At 39.7% G+C, this 17,383-nt stretch overlaps 2 protein-coding genes across 2 annotated transcripts; one reads left to right on the top strand and one right to left on the bottom strand.

Moving 5' to 3' along the window:
• Nucleotides 1–1,821: 1,821 nt before the first annotated feature.
• On the top strand, nucleotides 1,822–9,313 carry LOC138196437 (adhesion G-protein coupled receptor G2-like). The gene is made up of 14 exons (XM_069146469.1): nucleotides 1,822–1,922; nucleotides 2,111–2,976; nucleotides 3,073–3,274; nucleotides 3,799–3,955; nucleotides 4,639–4,803; nucleotides 4,999–5,121; nucleotides 5,498–5,543; nucleotides 5,629–5,732; nucleotides 5,824–5,948; nucleotides 6,057–6,428; nucleotides 6,586–6,869; nucleotides 7,630–7,731; nucleotides 7,913–8,065; nucleotides 8,340–9,313. The coding sequence occupies exons 2-14, from the start codon at nucleotides 2,220–2,222 to the stop codon at nucleotides 8,441–8,443; spliced, it is 2,694 nt and encodes an 897-aa protein (XP_069002570.1). The 5' UTR covers nucleotides 1,822–1,922; nucleotides 2,111–2,219; the 3' UTR covers nucleotides 8,444–9,313.
• Nucleotides 8,894–15,492, bottom strand: sms (spermine synthase). Its single transcript, XM_069146470.1, has 11 exons — nucleotides 15,330–15,492; nucleotides 13,621–13,741; nucleotides 13,404–13,491; nucleotides 12,807–12,871; nucleotides 12,517–12,692; nucleotides 12,272–12,426; nucleotides 11,554–11,643; nucleotides 11,230–11,344; nucleotides 11,054–11,133; nucleotides 10,492–10,607; nucleotides 8,894–10,012 (listed from the first exon to the last, which is right to left on the bottom strand). Exons 1-11 carry the CDS (start codon nucleotides 15,373–15,375, stop codon nucleotides 9,982–9,984), a joined length of 1,083 nt encoding a protein of 360 aa, XP_069002571.1. The 5' UTR covers nucleotides 15,376–15,492; the 3' UTR covers nucleotides 8,894–9,981.
• Nucleotides 15,493–17,383: the final 1,891 nt, after the last annotated feature.

The following is a 17,383-nucleotide window of genomic DNA, read 5'->3' as shown; positions in this document are numbered from 1 at the left end:
AAAAGCTTTGTAAAGCCTATATACAAAAAGAAAGAATCTTTTGCCTGATTTTGCAAAGCTCCTAAGCAGCAAATATCTTTATCTGGCAGAAAGAGGTACTCACTGCAGAGGCTGAGGGAGAATTGAAAGAAACCAGAGCCAAATACAAAGTAAATCTTTTGTGATTCCAGATTTGGCAACACAAAGATCCCCTCCATCTTAATCAGATCTGATGATTGCTGCGTACAAATTCTCCAACTTGATTGAGCTCTGTAGAGATGCAGTAAAAGTAAACAAAATATATGAAGAGAGCCAAAAATTCGGAGAAAGTCAGTTTTGAAGATTCGTGACACATTCTTAAAAGAGGTTAAATACTGCATGGAAAACTGCCATGATTCTGTCTACACTTGCAGTACTTGAGTGCCGTAAACCAATATGCTTTGACTTTGTTTCAGACATCAACAACTGCAGCTGCTCTGCTTACTGCAACAGATCTGGTTAGTATTTTATCACCAAACAAAACCACTATGATATTATTTAAGTAATCAATCTTAAGGCTTTTTTGCAAGTTAATTTCGTTTCTTTGTTTTTAGATGCATACTATACTTTTGAAATTTACATACGAGATCCGGAGATGAACTTCTTGTATGTCTCGTCCCTGGTAACGTCCCGCTTACGCACAGCACATACCCGAGTTCATGTTTTAGGGTTTGTCTTAAATTAAACTGCATAAATTGATTCTCATCGCATTAAGTAACAATTTAATGAATGTTCACAGGTTTCTAAACTGACACAGCAGCCATCTTGCCCTCCATTTACAAAGTAAGTTTTGCCAATTTATCTAGCATGTTGAAATCAGATTTTACATTAAGAAATACTTTTTTTTTTTTTATCAAATAAAAAAATAAATAAACCTTTGCTTTGTTTTTTTTGTTTTTTACAGCGTTTCATGTCCGTTGTCCACCGTTGCATCTGAATACAAGGTAATCAGCTGCCAAACAATTATCATAGCTACTAAAACTTCAGGGAATACTGTTACTTTTTTGACTAATTGTTACCACAAACGTAATCAAAATGTAACTAGACGTGCCCCCTGCCAAGGTCAGCAGTCTATACATCTATATATATATATTTTAAAAAACTCTGAAATCGAGCTTTTACTGTTTCGTGTAAATTACTTAACTGATTATAGTTAGCAGCCGAGTTATTTACAGAAGAAATGCAACTGAAACTTGAACTGATAGTTAAAATATATTGTGATGACAGTTGTCACCAAATAAAGTGCGGTGTGATGATATTTGTTTTAGTGACACTCCTATGAACATTTCATGTCTAAACAGAGTTCTGGAGACCTTATCTTTATTTGCATAAGAATCTCAAAACCTTTTCTAAAGTTTTACTTTATTATAATGACTTCAAATAGTTTGACTAAAATGGAAATTTCTACTCAGGATGCCAATGTGGTCTGTGGAAGCACAGAAACAAAGTGAGTCTCAGTACAATATGTTTGTGGGGAAAACATCTCTATGAACTGATACATCTGATTCATTCAAACACCAACTAACATCTTATGATTTCTGCACTCTAGTCTTGAAAGCTGCAGAGTGATTTTAGGCCTTGGCCGGCATGTTCCTGTCTGTTCTGTGGCGGCAGCTGTGATGAATGTGTTTCAGTCTGAGAAACAAATCTATTACAATGGGCTTGTAATCCGAGCAGGTATGAATACTATCCATTAACAAAATGTCAGTTCATATAGCAATAAAAAAAACTTGCTGCTGTGTCCTGTAAAACGTATTTGTGTTTTGTCTTCCGTTTCAAACAGCAATTTGTGGAGATTTGGATGTCAGTGATAATCCACTGCAATCACAGCTCATATGGGCTGACATTAACGTGAAGCCTGCAAACTTTTGTACAGAGATAAAAGAGTCTAACAACCTCACCTGGTTTGTATGATCTTCCAAGATCAATATCCTCTGCACTAACAAAGCATGTATCTTTACACATTCACTTAACCTGATGGTAATTACTTTTAAAAGCTGTTTGTTTTGTAGCAGATCAAAATGTAACATCTGATGTCAAATTTTTGCAAAAACCTTTACTAAAATTACTTTTTTCTTTTTTTTCTTTATAGTCAACATGGAAAGAATGTGGTGTTGGAGCTGGACCAGTACTGTTTTGCCAAGCGGGCTTTTACCACAATCAGCCTGAATGTGACAACTATACAAACAAACAGCGCCAGCATGTCTGTAAATGTGACTTCATCCCCACCGAACACAACAAATACACAAAATAACACAACAGCACAAATGAATACAACACAAACAAACACAACAACACAAACAAACATAACACAAATGAACACAACACAAACAAACACAACAACACAAACAAACACAACAGCACAAATGAACACAACACAAACAAACACAACACAAACAAACACAACAGCACAAATGAACACAACACAAACGAACACAACAACACAAACAAACACAACAGCACAAGTGAACACAACACAAACAAACACAACAGCACAAACAAACACAACAGCACAAATGAACACAACACAAACAAACACAACAACACAAACAAACACAACAGCACAAATGAACACAACAGCACAAATGAACACAACACAAACAAACACAACAACACAAACAAACACAACAGCACAAACAAACACAACACAAACAAACACAACAACACAAACAAACACAACAGCACAAACAAACACAACAGCACAAATGAACACAACACAAACAAACACAACAACACAAACAAACACAACAACACAAACAAACACAACAGCACAAATGAACACAACACAAACAAACACAACAACACAAATTAACACAACAGCACAGCAGAACTCAACAGAAGCTCTGAATGGCACAACCACTGCTTCCACTCTAACTGTGACAAAAAACACCACCACAATCACCACAAATGAATCTGTAACTGGGACCCCAACAGAAAGTCCAACCACCAATGAAACAGGTGTTGTACCACCTCAGCACTCTGCACAACTCTGCTGCAACATTTACATTATCATCACAGTACTATATTGTCCCTTTCAAATTCTTTTGACTGCAGCTGAAGGTCAAGCCAACGCACTGCTTGAGCTGACCAGAGACGTGTCCAACCTGAACTCCAGCCAGGTGGATCAGCTGGTGTCTCAGCTGGAGAATCTTTTGTCCGGCCCAACCGTCAGCCGGGCCCTGGGAAACACCTCCGTCCACATCGTCAGCAATCTGCTGGATGCTTCTGCTGAGACACTGTCTGACTCCTCCAACAGGTTATACATTCATTCATTTCACAATCTCGGACACATTGTGCACCGTTCAAAAACCGTCTGATTCAGGAAATCCTGACCATTTTTACACATCACACAATTTTCTATAATGACAATATTACTGCAAGCTGTGTAACCTGGAGGCACATAATAACTGAGATAACTGGAGTATAATTGTTCTCCACAGGGGTCTCTCAGACTATTTGTGAGTTCACATTAATGCTGAAATGATAATTAACTTTTTAGGACACTACTAACCTTTGTACAGATAACTTGATAACAAAATACATCACATGCCGTGCAAAGATCAAGATAATCTTCATAGAAATAACCCATAACAGTGATAATAATAGTAGTGTTATATTTATCTTTTTTCACTGGACCTTATTGCTTCTTGCTGCTCTGTAGCAAATGTTCCAACACTCCAAGAACTACTGGTTTAACTAAAACTGCTCAGTACATATTAGAATGATTGTTATTTTGCACGATGCTAATTAATTTCCTTTTTTTTTTTTTTCTTTAATCAGGATTATAGGGATTGTTGATACAGTGGGGTTAAAGCTGGTCGCTGGGGAGGAGGCTGAGACTCTGTTGTCTGCGGCTGTGGCTCTTTCTGTGAAACCAGTAGATGGCACCAACTTTCAGGAAACATTTTTTTCCATCTCAGACCCCAACAATGTGCAGGTATATGATGATTCTAGTATTTTATTTGATGGGCTATATTATCACATTATACATGATACTAAGAAACCTGCAGGACACAAGTTATTTTATACATATTTTACACCAGTGAAGGTGTTTTAGAGTTATATGAACAGTGTGTGGAAGCCTGAACAATGGAAATAAATGAAATATTTTAGGTTGACACATACTAACAGTGGTGATAAGTAAGTACAGTAACTCAACTGAGTGTTTCCATTTCTTGCTGTTTTATCACAATTGTTTTTTAAAGTTGGATATTTTACTCATCTCCATTATTTATGTAGTATATTGTTTCTTTTTTTTTTATTATTAAGATCTTACAGAAAACAATATGATAAAAATACAACATAGAATTTAAGAGAAAGTCAGTGGTTTTGTCTTGTGACCCGTTTCTGCATAAAAATACAGCGAGGTGAACTAAGGTCAGAACTTTTGGCTGCTAACCTACTTCCTTTCTTCAGAACATGACTTTCAGAATTATTTCTATGGGTACATCCCTGGATTACACTTGTCATTGTACATTGTACGCTTTTTGGAAGAAGAAATGAGTTGAGTCCTTGCTGCGTTGCAACAGCTGATAGTGATCTCTAGCCGACAGATGTCGGGTGCCCCAGATAATAAAAACAGAGTCAAATCTATCTGTCTATGTCTCATGTGTGCTGCAGGTCCGTGGGGATCCCAGATTGCAAAGGAGTGTGAGAGCTGACTCCTCCATCCCTCAGGGCTCCATCATGCTACCCCCCTCTCTAATACAGGACCTAACCTCAGAGGACCAGCAGCTGGCCTCCAGAGTCCAGTTCAACTTCTACCAGAGGAGCACTGTGTTCCAGGTTTTTTCATTCAACTAACATCCTTACTGGGATAAACAGATCTCTTTTGAATTTCAATACAAGACTGCGTCTGTGTTTTTAATTTTATATCCCTCATTTAGTATTTTAAAGGGAAACGATAGGCTACACTTTAAATTATAGTTGAACAGTGTATTTCAATGTAACAACTTGAGTTGTATCCTCATGACCTCGCAGGACCAATCCATGGGAGAACGCAAACTTATTAGTGGGATCCTGGGAACGACTGTGGCCAACCTGTCAATCACAGAACTGCAGGACGAGGTTGTAATTCACCTGAGAAACACAGAGCCTGTTCCAGTAAGTCCAGTTTTGGCCAATCGTATGGAATGGATGTTTCCTTAGATATATGGACGTTTTGTCTTTAAAAAGCTCTTGTTTGATGGTTTGCTACCTGAGGCCTTGGGTGACACGTTTGAAGAAACCAAACCAAAAACCAAAACGCCTCATCAAATAGCACAAGTGGTAAAATAACTGTATCAGATATTTGCATTAACAGGGGTCAATATCCATCTAAACATGTGTGTTTGTACGGTTGTGTGCAGGTGCAATTTAAATACAGATAGGCCACAAAAATGCCGTAATATACTGTAGTAGCTGTCACTCAATGCATAAAAAAAGCACAATCCTAGACTCTCAACTGATTCAAACTTGTGTCATTTTCTACAAACTGCAGGCTAATTTTGTGGCAACATGTGTTTTCTGGGACTTTACATCAAACGGTAAGTTTTCTAACAGTGTCTGGCAGATATAGGTGACAAAGAAAGAAACTATGAACATATGGTTCACTGGGTTTTCTGCCGGCAGACGGATCAGGTGGCTGGAATACAAGTGGCTGTTCGGTCCGAAACAGCACAGACGATGAGACAGTTTGTGGCTGCAACCATTTAACCAGTTTTGCCATCCTTCTGGTAAGAAACAAATCATTTGTTATATATTTTCTTGCTGGTTAGAAAAAAAACATTAGTACGATGTCTTTTTTATGGCTTCCCTCTGATCCAGGATCTGGACAGACAGCTTGAAATCAGCCGTACCCAGGCCACCATCCTCAGCTTCATCACATATATTGGCTGTGGAATCTCTGCCGTCTTCCTGTCTATCACCCTCCTCACCTACTTAGCCTTTGGGTTTGTATTAAGAGCTATAACATATATGATCCACCTCTAACATTTAAATTACTGTTGGAGCTGTCTGCCACTGTCTTTTAAGTTGTTTAAACCATTTCAACCGTGCAGCAAGTTGCGAAAGGACATTCCATCAAAGATCCTGATCCAGCTCTGCCTGGCACTGCTGATGCTGAACCTGGTCTTCCTGGTGGACGCATGGCTGGCACTCTACCCAGAAGCCGTGGGCCTCTGCATCTCCACTGCCTGGTTCCTTCATTACTTCCTGCTAGTTACCTTCACCTGGATGGGACTCGAGGCTGTCCACATGTACCTGGCTCTCGTCAAAGTCTTCAACAACTACATATCCCGCTACATGCTGAAGTTCTCGCTGGTGGGCTGGGGAGTCCCGATGATCGTGGTCATCATCGTCATTGCAGTCGACAAAGACAACTACGGTCTTGTCTCCTATGGAAAGTTTCCTGATGGCACAAGTGATGACTTGTGAGTCATCTGTCACATGGCTTATTTGCCCTTTTATGCACATTATTCTACACAAAAGGAAAAAAAATTACAAATGCCAACATACATAAAATGAAACCAGCACAAAAGAAAAACACCTAACCCTTTAATTCTCTTCCATCTCTGTCCTCTCCCACAGCTGCTGGCTGAAAAATGACATTGCCTTCTACGTGGCAGTGGTTGCCTATTTCTGTGTCATTTTCCTCTTCAACCTCAGCATGTTTATTGTAGTGATGGTCCAGCTGGGTCGGATGAAGAGGCAGAACCCTCACAATGCTCATCACCGCACCACACTGCAGGATGTGCGCAGCCTGGTGGGGATAACCATCCTCCTGGGCCTCTCATGGGGTTTTGCCTTTTTTGCCTGGGGGCCTGTTAACCTGCCATTCATGTACCTCTTTGCCATATTTAACTCCTTGCAAGGTCAGCTTACATCTTTTTATGATTTACTTATATATGACTTTTGACAATGTAGTGTGTCCATGAAAACCATAGGTACAGTTATTTTTGTCATCTTTCAAACTCCACAGCAATAAGAAGAACGTTGTCAGTGTTTTACAACTTCTGTTTGTACATACCAAAAATCAACATAACCCAGCACTCATGGGTAGAGAACCAGCAAAGAAAAGGAATTGCTTCAGTATTATTTATTGTTGTTATTGTTGGATTATTTACCCCCACTTATGGTCAACTTGTTGATGTATGTTTTATATGGCTTTACACTGTAGATTGTTATTAATATGCAGTAAATCTAATGATTTTTGTTGTGTAGCTTTGCCTGTCATTACAGTTGTCAAAGTAATTGCTGAGGTTTGACAGTGTAACATTAACACAGCCTGTAAACATGTCAGTATTTAGCCAGATTACTGAAATCGTTCGATTTGAGAATAGAACGGAAATTAGGGCATCTGAAATGTTACGAGTATTATTTCAGTGTATAACTAGATGCATGTTTGTGTGTAGTTTAAGCATCTATAGTAAGTCAGGTTTAAAGGGAAAATTGACTGTTAAACTGTAATTGATGTTTGCAGTAGACAGTTTGTAGAATATCTTAACGGTTTGCCTTCATTTTGTCACCTGAATAAGTCACACTTTTTATGACATCGTCTCATTTCCTTATTTCAGATAATACCAATATGTCCAAACCGATGACACTGTAAACAGCTGTTTTTCTGTTTTGTAGGTTTCTTTATATTTGTGTTCCACTGTGCGGTGAAGGAGAACGTGAGGCGGCAGTGGAGAACCTACCTATGCTGTGGTAAAATGAGACTAGCAGAGAACTCAGGTTAGAAATGCTCACGTTACATTTCACAGCTGTTCCGGTCTGCCTATAAACCTGCACACACTTCAGACTCATGTACTCTTTTGTTTGGCTTCTGATTCCTTTGAATCAGAACATCAGCTCCTTCAAATTTAAAGATTCAAGTCCATTTCATGCACGATGATAAACTAATTTATTTTCACAGAATGGAGTCGCACTGCAACACAGAAGACAGTGAAGAAGTCATCACTGACCAAAGTAACATCTCTTAATTCCTCGAATACCTCACGTAACGACGACTCATCCAGAACTTCCTCTTTTCTCGTCAGTGAGTCTTCAGAGCAGATTAATGGCACTGGTGAGTGACGACATTTTAACTTTGTGATTGTCACAGCCAACTGACTGAGATGTGAAGTCATGTTGAGTGACAATCAGATAAATTGATAATTATTCTACTCATACACTTATTGTTGACATGAAACCTTTACAGCACGATTTACTCAGTCTGCCCACAATGTTTTATTTATTACTGCAGCTCTTTGACTATCTTTACCTTAATTTGAAAAAAATTATAAAACTGTTTGCCTCAAATCTAAGCTATTAGAAATAATGACTGCAGGGCTGTGTTACAGGGAGCCCGTTTGAAGACCGAACAATCATAGCGGCTGAAGATCCCAGTATGGATGTGGTCTTAAACGAGATCAACAGACAGTACAGAAACCCACAAGCATCCTGACCTAGACAGGACAGTCTATTTACTGGCTCTATTTTGAAATACTTGTATATAATGTTATTAATAGAGAATAATGTATGTACTGTCAATCTGTTAAATGACTTGTAATGGGCAATCAAAAGCCTAGATTGAACATGAAACTTGATGTTTACACAACATATTCATCCTTTTTATTAAACTATCATATTTTAAGGATGCGCAGCAGCTCATAACTTAATGAGAACTGAGGAAGCAATGGTCCAATTTAGAGCAGCAGTGAGAAATGATTTTCATTCATTTGGCTTTGAAAGAGTGATGGTCTGAAGGTAATGTCCTCAAAATTTGTTCATAACCAAAAAGGTAGCTCAAATAAGACCAAAAAAAAAAAAAAAAAAAGCTAGAAACCTTCACAATTCAAAGCTTGAACCAGTGTGTATTTTTTGGAATTAACAAAATTAACTTAAACAGTCAATACATGTTCCCCCAAAACACTTTAATTGTAGATGGTCACAAAATTATCTCAAGTAGGACAGAACAGCATTTGGTGAAATTAAAATGAATAAATAAATGTCCCGCAGCGTTGATCAAATGTGCTGTGTACTGTATATGCAAGCTACATTCACCGTCCTTTACATGCACCTAATACAGTCTTAAAAGACTTAAAATATATCAGGAGAAACCAAAGGTGCTAATAAAACATAACATAGAAACAGCACAAGCACAGAGGTGGCATTAACATGGAGGAATTGTTTCCCTTTTAAAACACATTTGGACCTAAACACTTCAGTCTCACTGGGCATGATCGCATCGCCTCGATACAACCTGAAAAGAATCGGATCACATTTGAGTGGCAGTAACAAACAAAAAAAAGAAGCTTAAAAGCGACTCGGGTCAGGCAGAATGAGCCTACTCATTAGCCAGTCACACGATTTCAGGTCACAACTCAAAGGTAAAGAAAAAAAACAAAAACAAGAGAACACACGCCTATGGTAAGATCAGTTACACCATGTTATCAGTGTATCAAATCAGTGTTTCAACATCTAACAGTTCTTCAGAGTACATGCAAATGGACATTTCAAATCAAGTAATATGAATGGAATACAACTGTTGAGTTGAAGCAAACAATTGTAAAACGCAAAACATTGGAAGAAAGAGAAGGGAAGAGGGGATGATAAAATAGTCGTAGAGTCACTTAAGATATGCTGAGACTGAATTTAATTTGATTGATTCACACCAACATGGCTGAAATAGGTCGGAGTGTTTTACAGCCCAGCCATCAGATAATTACATGACAGAAGGTAGGTGCAGTCAGTCAGGTGTACTTCAATAATGTTGGACACAGATGTGATAGTAGAGTGTGCCTGTGTGAGTACAAACAACTCACTCAGGAACTACTTTATTTCAATGTGATCTCAAATTTAAATAATGCATTTATCCAAACTTTGTTTTGCATCTAATTTTCATGAAGTTCAGTCTGAGCAGACCTTTAAGGCTGCAGAGGAAATAATAGGAGCATTCACATTCCAGCTGCTGGGAATTCAAGCAGAGAAAACTGGAGGTCTTCACTTCTTCCATGTGGTGTAGAAAACCCATCTGATACAGCGAGTTAAGGACTGGACACAACAGCATCTCAATGGATAATTCTGTGCTGAAACGAGAACCCAAGTTTGGCCCTTCAGGCAATCAGAGATGTCAAAAAGATCACAGAAATCCACTTGTTGAGTACAAAGTTATTTTTAAGAATAGACTTAAGGGCCAAATCTACCGAAATAAATTCCAAAATTCAATGAGTCAAGTATTACAATATAAAAACACTAAGGTTTATAGGCCAACCCTGTTAAACCGGAAGTCTATGAGTGAGTGATAAAGATTCGCCACTCGCTGTCCGAAGGCCACAACTTCCTGTATCCATTTCAATTAAAAGCCCTGTAGCGTTGTAATTCATGGTGCAGCCATATACTTGGGTTTGACCCACACTTAAAACTTAAGTTTAACCTAAATGAATTCAGTCACTGTGATGTGGTCGTTGACCTTCATTTCAACATTAACAAGTAGACCAGATAAAAGGATACTGCTCCAAGTAGGAGGGCACACACACCACCTCTTTGTTGAAGTCCACGGGACACGAGAGCTTTGCCAGCTGCTCCTCATACAGACTCAGTGCTTCTGTCAGATTCGCGCTGTTACCCTGATGACCAGTACCAGATAAAGAAATGCCATGAGACTCACATACCAATGATTCATTTCCAGCCATAACCGGAGACCTAAGTGATAGTGGTGTGTTCCAATGCTCAACCACGATACAGTAAAACTGACTTCTTCCCTTATTGACTGGTTTCATATGCAACTACATTTTATATTGAAGCTTAAACAATTACATCCCTCTCATCATACAACTCAATTACCTCCCTAACCTCAAATGGTTTAACTGCCATGTTTTCCCGCCCAAACACCCCGTTTCAACACAATGTTCTGAAAATGCAGTTTCACTAAGCTTTAGAGTCTTGGGGGATGGCTGGTCTATAAAATTTTAAATATTTTCCCCCTATGTTTCTTCTAAGTTGATGCTCATTGAACAACTGTCAGATCCGACCTATATTATTACCCATAACAATATTAACTTATCAAACTCACCTGTGTGAAATATTTCCCAGAGGGATGCAGGACTTGTATTGACAGATCTAAGATGAGACGCAGGAACTCCCATGTAGAGTCTACAAAAGGTTGACAGATAGGATCCGACAGAAATGAACAATTATTTCTCCGGGATGGATTCATGTAACAATGTGACAGCAAAGATAGATAGATACCTTCTTCTGGTGCGGTGGATATTGGGATTGCAGTGAGGTCATTAATTACATAATCAAATGTCCTTCCGTCCTGGACATATTTCTTCAGCAAGGGAACACAGTCCTCAATTAGTATCTGTAATCCAAGAGACAAGGGGATTATTTGAAATGAACACTTTTCTTGGTCTTCTGTGAATATGTCATTGTTTGTTGTCTTTTATTGGAAAAAAATGACCCAGATCCAATTAATATCCAACTTGGTTATTCTGGATCGCCAAAGTTGACGCTGGTGAAGAGGGACTAAAGATTTTGCGGCAGTAACACCAACATTTACTCAGAACTCACTTGGTAACAGTCTCCCTTCAGGTTGTCGAGGATATTGCCACAAGTTTTTCTCATGTACGTTTTGCAACCGTCGATCACCTTCTGGTCAATGTAGACGCTTTGTTAAGGAATAATCAGTCAGGTTCAGCATTGTGAATACATACAAACATTAAAACGGTGTGGAAGAAAACTACACTGCCTGAGGAAAAATAAACACATTTAATAAAAGTCACAATACAGGAATAACTAGAATTACTGCCTCACGGTTGTACGCCTCAACCGACAAGTTGCAGTTTACATCCGTATCTGTCCGGACGTATATAATATATGCAGAGAAGACTTTGAAGGAATTTGGCCAATAAAAGGTGATTTTGATTAAACACAGTTGCAGCCTTGACAGCAGATGATGCTTCAAATATGGATGCGATCACACAATCACCAGTTTCAAGGTGGACACCCAAGATTAGTGTCACCAATTGAATATCTGACCAAATGTAAAATATGGTCACAGTCTCTCCTGTTCCTGAGTTATGGCATTTATTGATGGCCATGAAAGTGCAAAAAAACACTTTTTTGGATGTCACAGACAATATCGTCACTAATTTGACGTTTGCGGTAAATGTTCTCATTATCAGTGTATGAATTTTTGACTTATGAACGGGACTGATGCACGGACGGCCCGATAACAAGATGCCGAGGCATAAAAATAGTTCAGGAGAACAGAACACGTAAAGGATATCTCCACCATGGTAATCATCTTTGGCTTTTGTTTGACCAACTCGGCGAGGATGCCTCCATCACCTCCTCCTAATATCAGCACTTCTTTCCCAGCATAATTCTCTTTCCCATTACCGGTGATGGCTTGAGTGTAGGCAAAATCACTCTCTGCCAGATCTGCACGGTCAAAGTATCATTTAGTCACCAACAGTCATATAAACTGACTTTATCTTGTGTGCCATGACCTGCATTGTTGGAAACACTTACTAACATCCCCGTCGAGCACTAGGATATTTCCATACTGCTGTGAGTGCAATATTTTTATGTTTTGGTACGCAGAATCCTCTTCATATACCACCCGGTCGATGTCGTACTCCATCAGTCTGCCATCAGCTGTGGGCCAGTAGCGGTCAACTTTTGCTCCTCGCACGAGGGCTGGGAGCCTTGAAGGTCAGAGAGTGAACAATGTAGTTATTTAAAATGTTACTGCAACGTGCAAGCTGCAACACATACAGCCTCCAAAACATGAGCGAAGCCATTCGTTTTCAGATACTCACTTTTTAATCCTCGTAATATTGCCATTCAAGAGAACTTTGAGCTTATTTTCCAGTGCATTTAATAGCTGTGGAGAAAGAACGGAGAGTGAAACACCAGAACAGCAAGTACACAACCAATCTTTTCGGATAATTCGTGGCGCTGCACGGGAGGCAATCTCACGCCAAAACACAGCCAGTGAACACTACTGCAGCCATATTGTTGGACCGAGCTCTGCATGTTTGTACTTGATGCTCCGCAGCAATTAGGGGCAAGAAAGTGCATGTTTGGGTGAAGGAAGCTAGTAGGCAGGCAACAACATCAGACACTAGTCTGGATCCCGTGCCTGTCACACATCCAAAAACTGTTCAAGAAAGAAAAGTCGTTTGCAGATGCTCAATGTAATCCTGGCAATCTTTTTTGGGCACAAACGTTTACGTCCCCGGGACAAACTGTACAAGGTCTGCTTTTGTGTACTGCTGCCAAATTGTAATTCTTTTGAGTGATAATTTATTCATTATATCCGCCGGCAAACTTAAACGTTAGTAAATACACGTGAAATGCTACACTGTGGCGCTTCCTGTGTCTTGCTAGTATTGTGTATTTTAAAAATCACTTACATTGTCTAGCTGTGCAATGTTATCCTCTTCGTAACACTGCAGATCAATGGTCACCAACCCACGAGCGTGCACACGCAGAATGACGAGCCTGAAACGTTAAGCGGCGAAGACAAAAAGAGACGCAAAGCAATGAGGTATTTCACAAAATGAATAAAACGCCTACAAATCTAAAACCAGAGTGATTTATTTTAGGAGTTTAAAAGTGTTGTTCTCTTACCGGCCATTCTTGCCTACAAATGTAGCAAGGTATCCATGCCCATTTGTGTCATGAACCGTCTCTGTCAGTTCCTGCTCATGAAGTATGGACAGCAGACCAGGAACTGTCGAAGCAGAGTCAACTGGGAACAGACAGAGGACGGGACAATGAAAACAAACACGACTGCAACCTGCCTCCTTTGAACGTTCTCTGCGTCGGTGGTGAGAAACGTCCTCAGATCCTTTACCGACATAAACGTAGCACCCCAGCAACGTCTAGGACGAGTAAAAGTTCATTCGAAGTGATGTGAAAGTACTTCACTATTATTCACGTTGTGTATCCTGGTGGTTCCAAACTTCTTCCATTTACAGAGGTAAATGTGCTCATTGGGACCTTCAATGCTGCAGACATTTTTCTGTACCCTTCCCCAGATCTGTGCCTCGATACAATCCTGTCTCGGAGGTCTACAGACAATTCTTTGGACTTCATGGCTCGGTTTGTGCTCTGACATGCACTGTCCACTGTGGGACCTTATATAGACGGTGTGTGTCTTTCCAAATCATGTCCGATCAACTGAATTTACCAGGTGGACTCCAATCAAGTTGTAGAAACAGCTCATGATGATCAGTGGAAACAGGATACACCCGAGATCAATTTTGAGTGTAATGGCAAAGGCTATGAATACTTAGGTACATGTGATTTTTTTCATTTTTGATTTTTAATAGAGTTGCAAAAATTTTAAAAAAAACTTTTATTTCACGTCATTATGGGGTATTGTGTGTAACATTTTGAGGGGGAAAAAAATGAATTTAATCCATTTTGGAATAAGGCTGTAATATAACAAAATGTGGAAAAAGTGAAGCGCTGTGAATACTTTCCAGATGCACTGTATATGGATAAATGTACTTTACCATGCACCACTGTCTTGCATTAAAAATAATATTTGTACTTCACGGCACCCCATTTCATCAGATAAGCAGGATTTCCAAGATCCTGTTTTACAGGATTGGTATGCTGCTTTATGCTTCTGCCCGACTTCATTTCAGAAGGAAGAGGAGACACTTTTTTTTCCTCCACCACGTTTGTACCAGCTTAAACTTATCAGATTCAGATTCGACCTACAAAACACACAATCAGTTTATTAAATATAACGCATTGTAATATTTCTTAATCATCATATTATCGGTGACTAATTTAAATAATAAGCTTCAGGCCGACATAACTTCCCCCGTCTCGCTTTGCACCAGCCTCATCGTCGGCCTTCGCTCTCCACTGGATTTCAAACGTGTCCAAAAAAACTACAACGATGGCGGAAAACGCGCCACTTCCTGTGCGACAGACAAGCGCAGGATTCAAACACAACTTTATTGGCATCGTCAGCTCGGACGGTGTCGAGCCGCTCGTCCGCAGCGATGAGACCGAGCACACGATACGATCATGTGTAATGTTAACAACACGCGACCGCGCAGATGACATTTAAACCCGCAACAACGTTCAGCTTTAAAGCTTTAAACCCCCCCAGCTCGTGAAACACGTCAACCACGCGGACGCGCCGTCAAAAGCCACGTGTTGACCAAATCAATTGAACGTCGCTTGTTTTGAAGGGCAATTACAGACGAGCAGGTTAATATTAGCAGGTTAGCCAGCTAGCCCTCCCTCCTCCCTCCCGATGCAGCGACTGAAACCTGAACGTCCTGGTTGTGTTCAGTCGCTGCTCGCGCTCTCCTTACCTGCCGCAGAGAGGTTGAAGTCGAGAGTATAATGTCGCACTGCCATGTCTCCCTGCAACCGTCATCCATGCCTGGGACAGAAGGCTGCGAATATTTATCTGCAGAGACAGAGGGAGGGCCCTGCTACCGCTGCTGCTCACCACTGCCCACTGCACTTGCCAGAGGTAGGCGGGGCTTAACGCGCTGCGAAAGGCGGAGTTGGGACCACGTGACCATGCGTCAATCAAAAAAATTGGGACTTTGCACAGCTATTCCTAATTTCCATCTTTGTTGTTGTTGTTGTTGTTGTTGTTGTTGTTGTTTTGTTTCTTTTTTGATGTAGATATATCCGTTTCAAACTATCGCGAAGCCGTTAATGTGGTAACGTGAGGAGTCCCAAGGATGCGGCTCAAAATGAAAAGTTTTCATTGTGTAAGGTTAAAATGTTGCCATGTGTCAAAGTAATTGGCAAACCTTCAATTAGGCCGATAAAACGAGACCTACATTTGCACGTTGTGATCACGGCTCCAAATTGACAAACAGCTTCGCCCCAATTAAACGTGAGAACAAGCAATTAACAGTCTCAACAAGAAGAGAAATAAAACTTAGTTTTGCCCCTGAGGTTTAAATTTGTGGTATCGCAGAGATCGAGAACCGACAACTGAATTTCAAGATTTGTGTTCTTCCAATTATTTTGCCACCATAATGAAGACACATTTCTAATAATGATAATATTATAGTGAAGCAGTCACAGAAGCAGATTTTTTTGAAGTAATTAATTTAAGTAGCTAGCCTAAATTTTGCTGACATTTTCAATGCGCAGTCTTTTTATGCCTCACTGTGTCGGTTGTATGCTTCAGGCAGGCAGTCTTTCTCCAGACTGCAGCAGTCATCGTAGTTGACAAGCAGGTTTTTTTTTTACCTGTTGACAAAGCTTCAATTTGCACTTATGTGTTTACTTTATTTGTGTTTGCTGTGAAGCTCACACTTCATGTCAACTAAAGTGTTAAATTGGTGCATTTTTGTTCTGTTTAGTTCTGTTTTAAAGGCTAAAGTCATAGATGTTTGCAGTGAGGATGACAGATTACATGAAATACTGTTACAGGATTGACTCTGATGTACACTGATACAGCTGTGGTTATTTTTACTATAAACCAAACCTCCTTTTCTCGAGGTCCCACTGCACCTCTGCATACAGCCAAGCAGATTCAGATTTGTTTTCAAGCCTCTTACATAATATTTCACAGACAAAATCGTTTCATTCCACTGTCCTCACTATTTGTTGCAGGATGTTGCAACTGACTATGTTGCTGGATTTTTGTTGTTTTTGTTGTCTTTAACATCACATTCCTTTCTAGCTTCTCTTAAGCCTAAAATCCTCAGTGGCCTGTGGCCTAGACCACTGACACCACTAGTAATAAAATATCTTTAGAAGATTGTCTAATTAGAAACTGAGGAGGTAACTACTGGACCAGTTCTGCATCCCTTGCAAGCCTGCCACATGTCTTGATGTTGCAAAGCAATTTATCTCTTTACTTTTCACTCTGCACGCATGAACAATCACTTATGCAAGATTACTTTATGCTAATTTCTCACTACTCTTTAATACAATGCAAACAAATGCATTAGCAAAAAAACCCAACACATATCCTACTTCTAGTTAAATCCTCAACTTGTGAAACAGATTATCAGTTTTCTTACTACCGAAAAATACGCAGTAGTCGCAAATGGTCGAGCATTTAATTGATGACAGATTAAGTTTTAGGAGAAATACAGATGTGATTGTAAAACAAACTCAGCAGTACTCTACTGGCTACGTAAGTCCTCTGGAGAACATTAGAGAATACTGTGAACATTTTACTCTGGACCTTTTTTCACCTTTTCATTTACTTTCTGGTTTACTATGAAGGACGTCATGTGACAGAGGAGAAAGAGTGACAAAGTTGATGCTAGATTGGTGCAGCCGAGAGGACACACGCTTTAAACTCTGCGCTGCTGTAATTGGTTGTTTCACTGTCAATCAACTTGTCCCTAACCTTAATCCTAAACCCAACCCTCACCCTAGGATGGGAACG

Source organism: Embiotoca jacksoni, unplaced genomic scaffold (assembly GCF_022577435.1).
Source record: "Embiotoca jacksoni isolate LCO1_2020_lvr unplaced genomic scaffold, fEmbJac1.0.p SCAF_13, whole genome shotgun sequence".
In the NCBI taxonomy this organism is placed as follows: domain Eukaryota; kingdom Metazoa; phylum Chordata; class Actinopteri; family Embiotocidae; genus Embiotoca; species Embiotoca jacksoni.
This window is presented reverse-complemented; position numbering and strand designations above follow the sequence as displayed.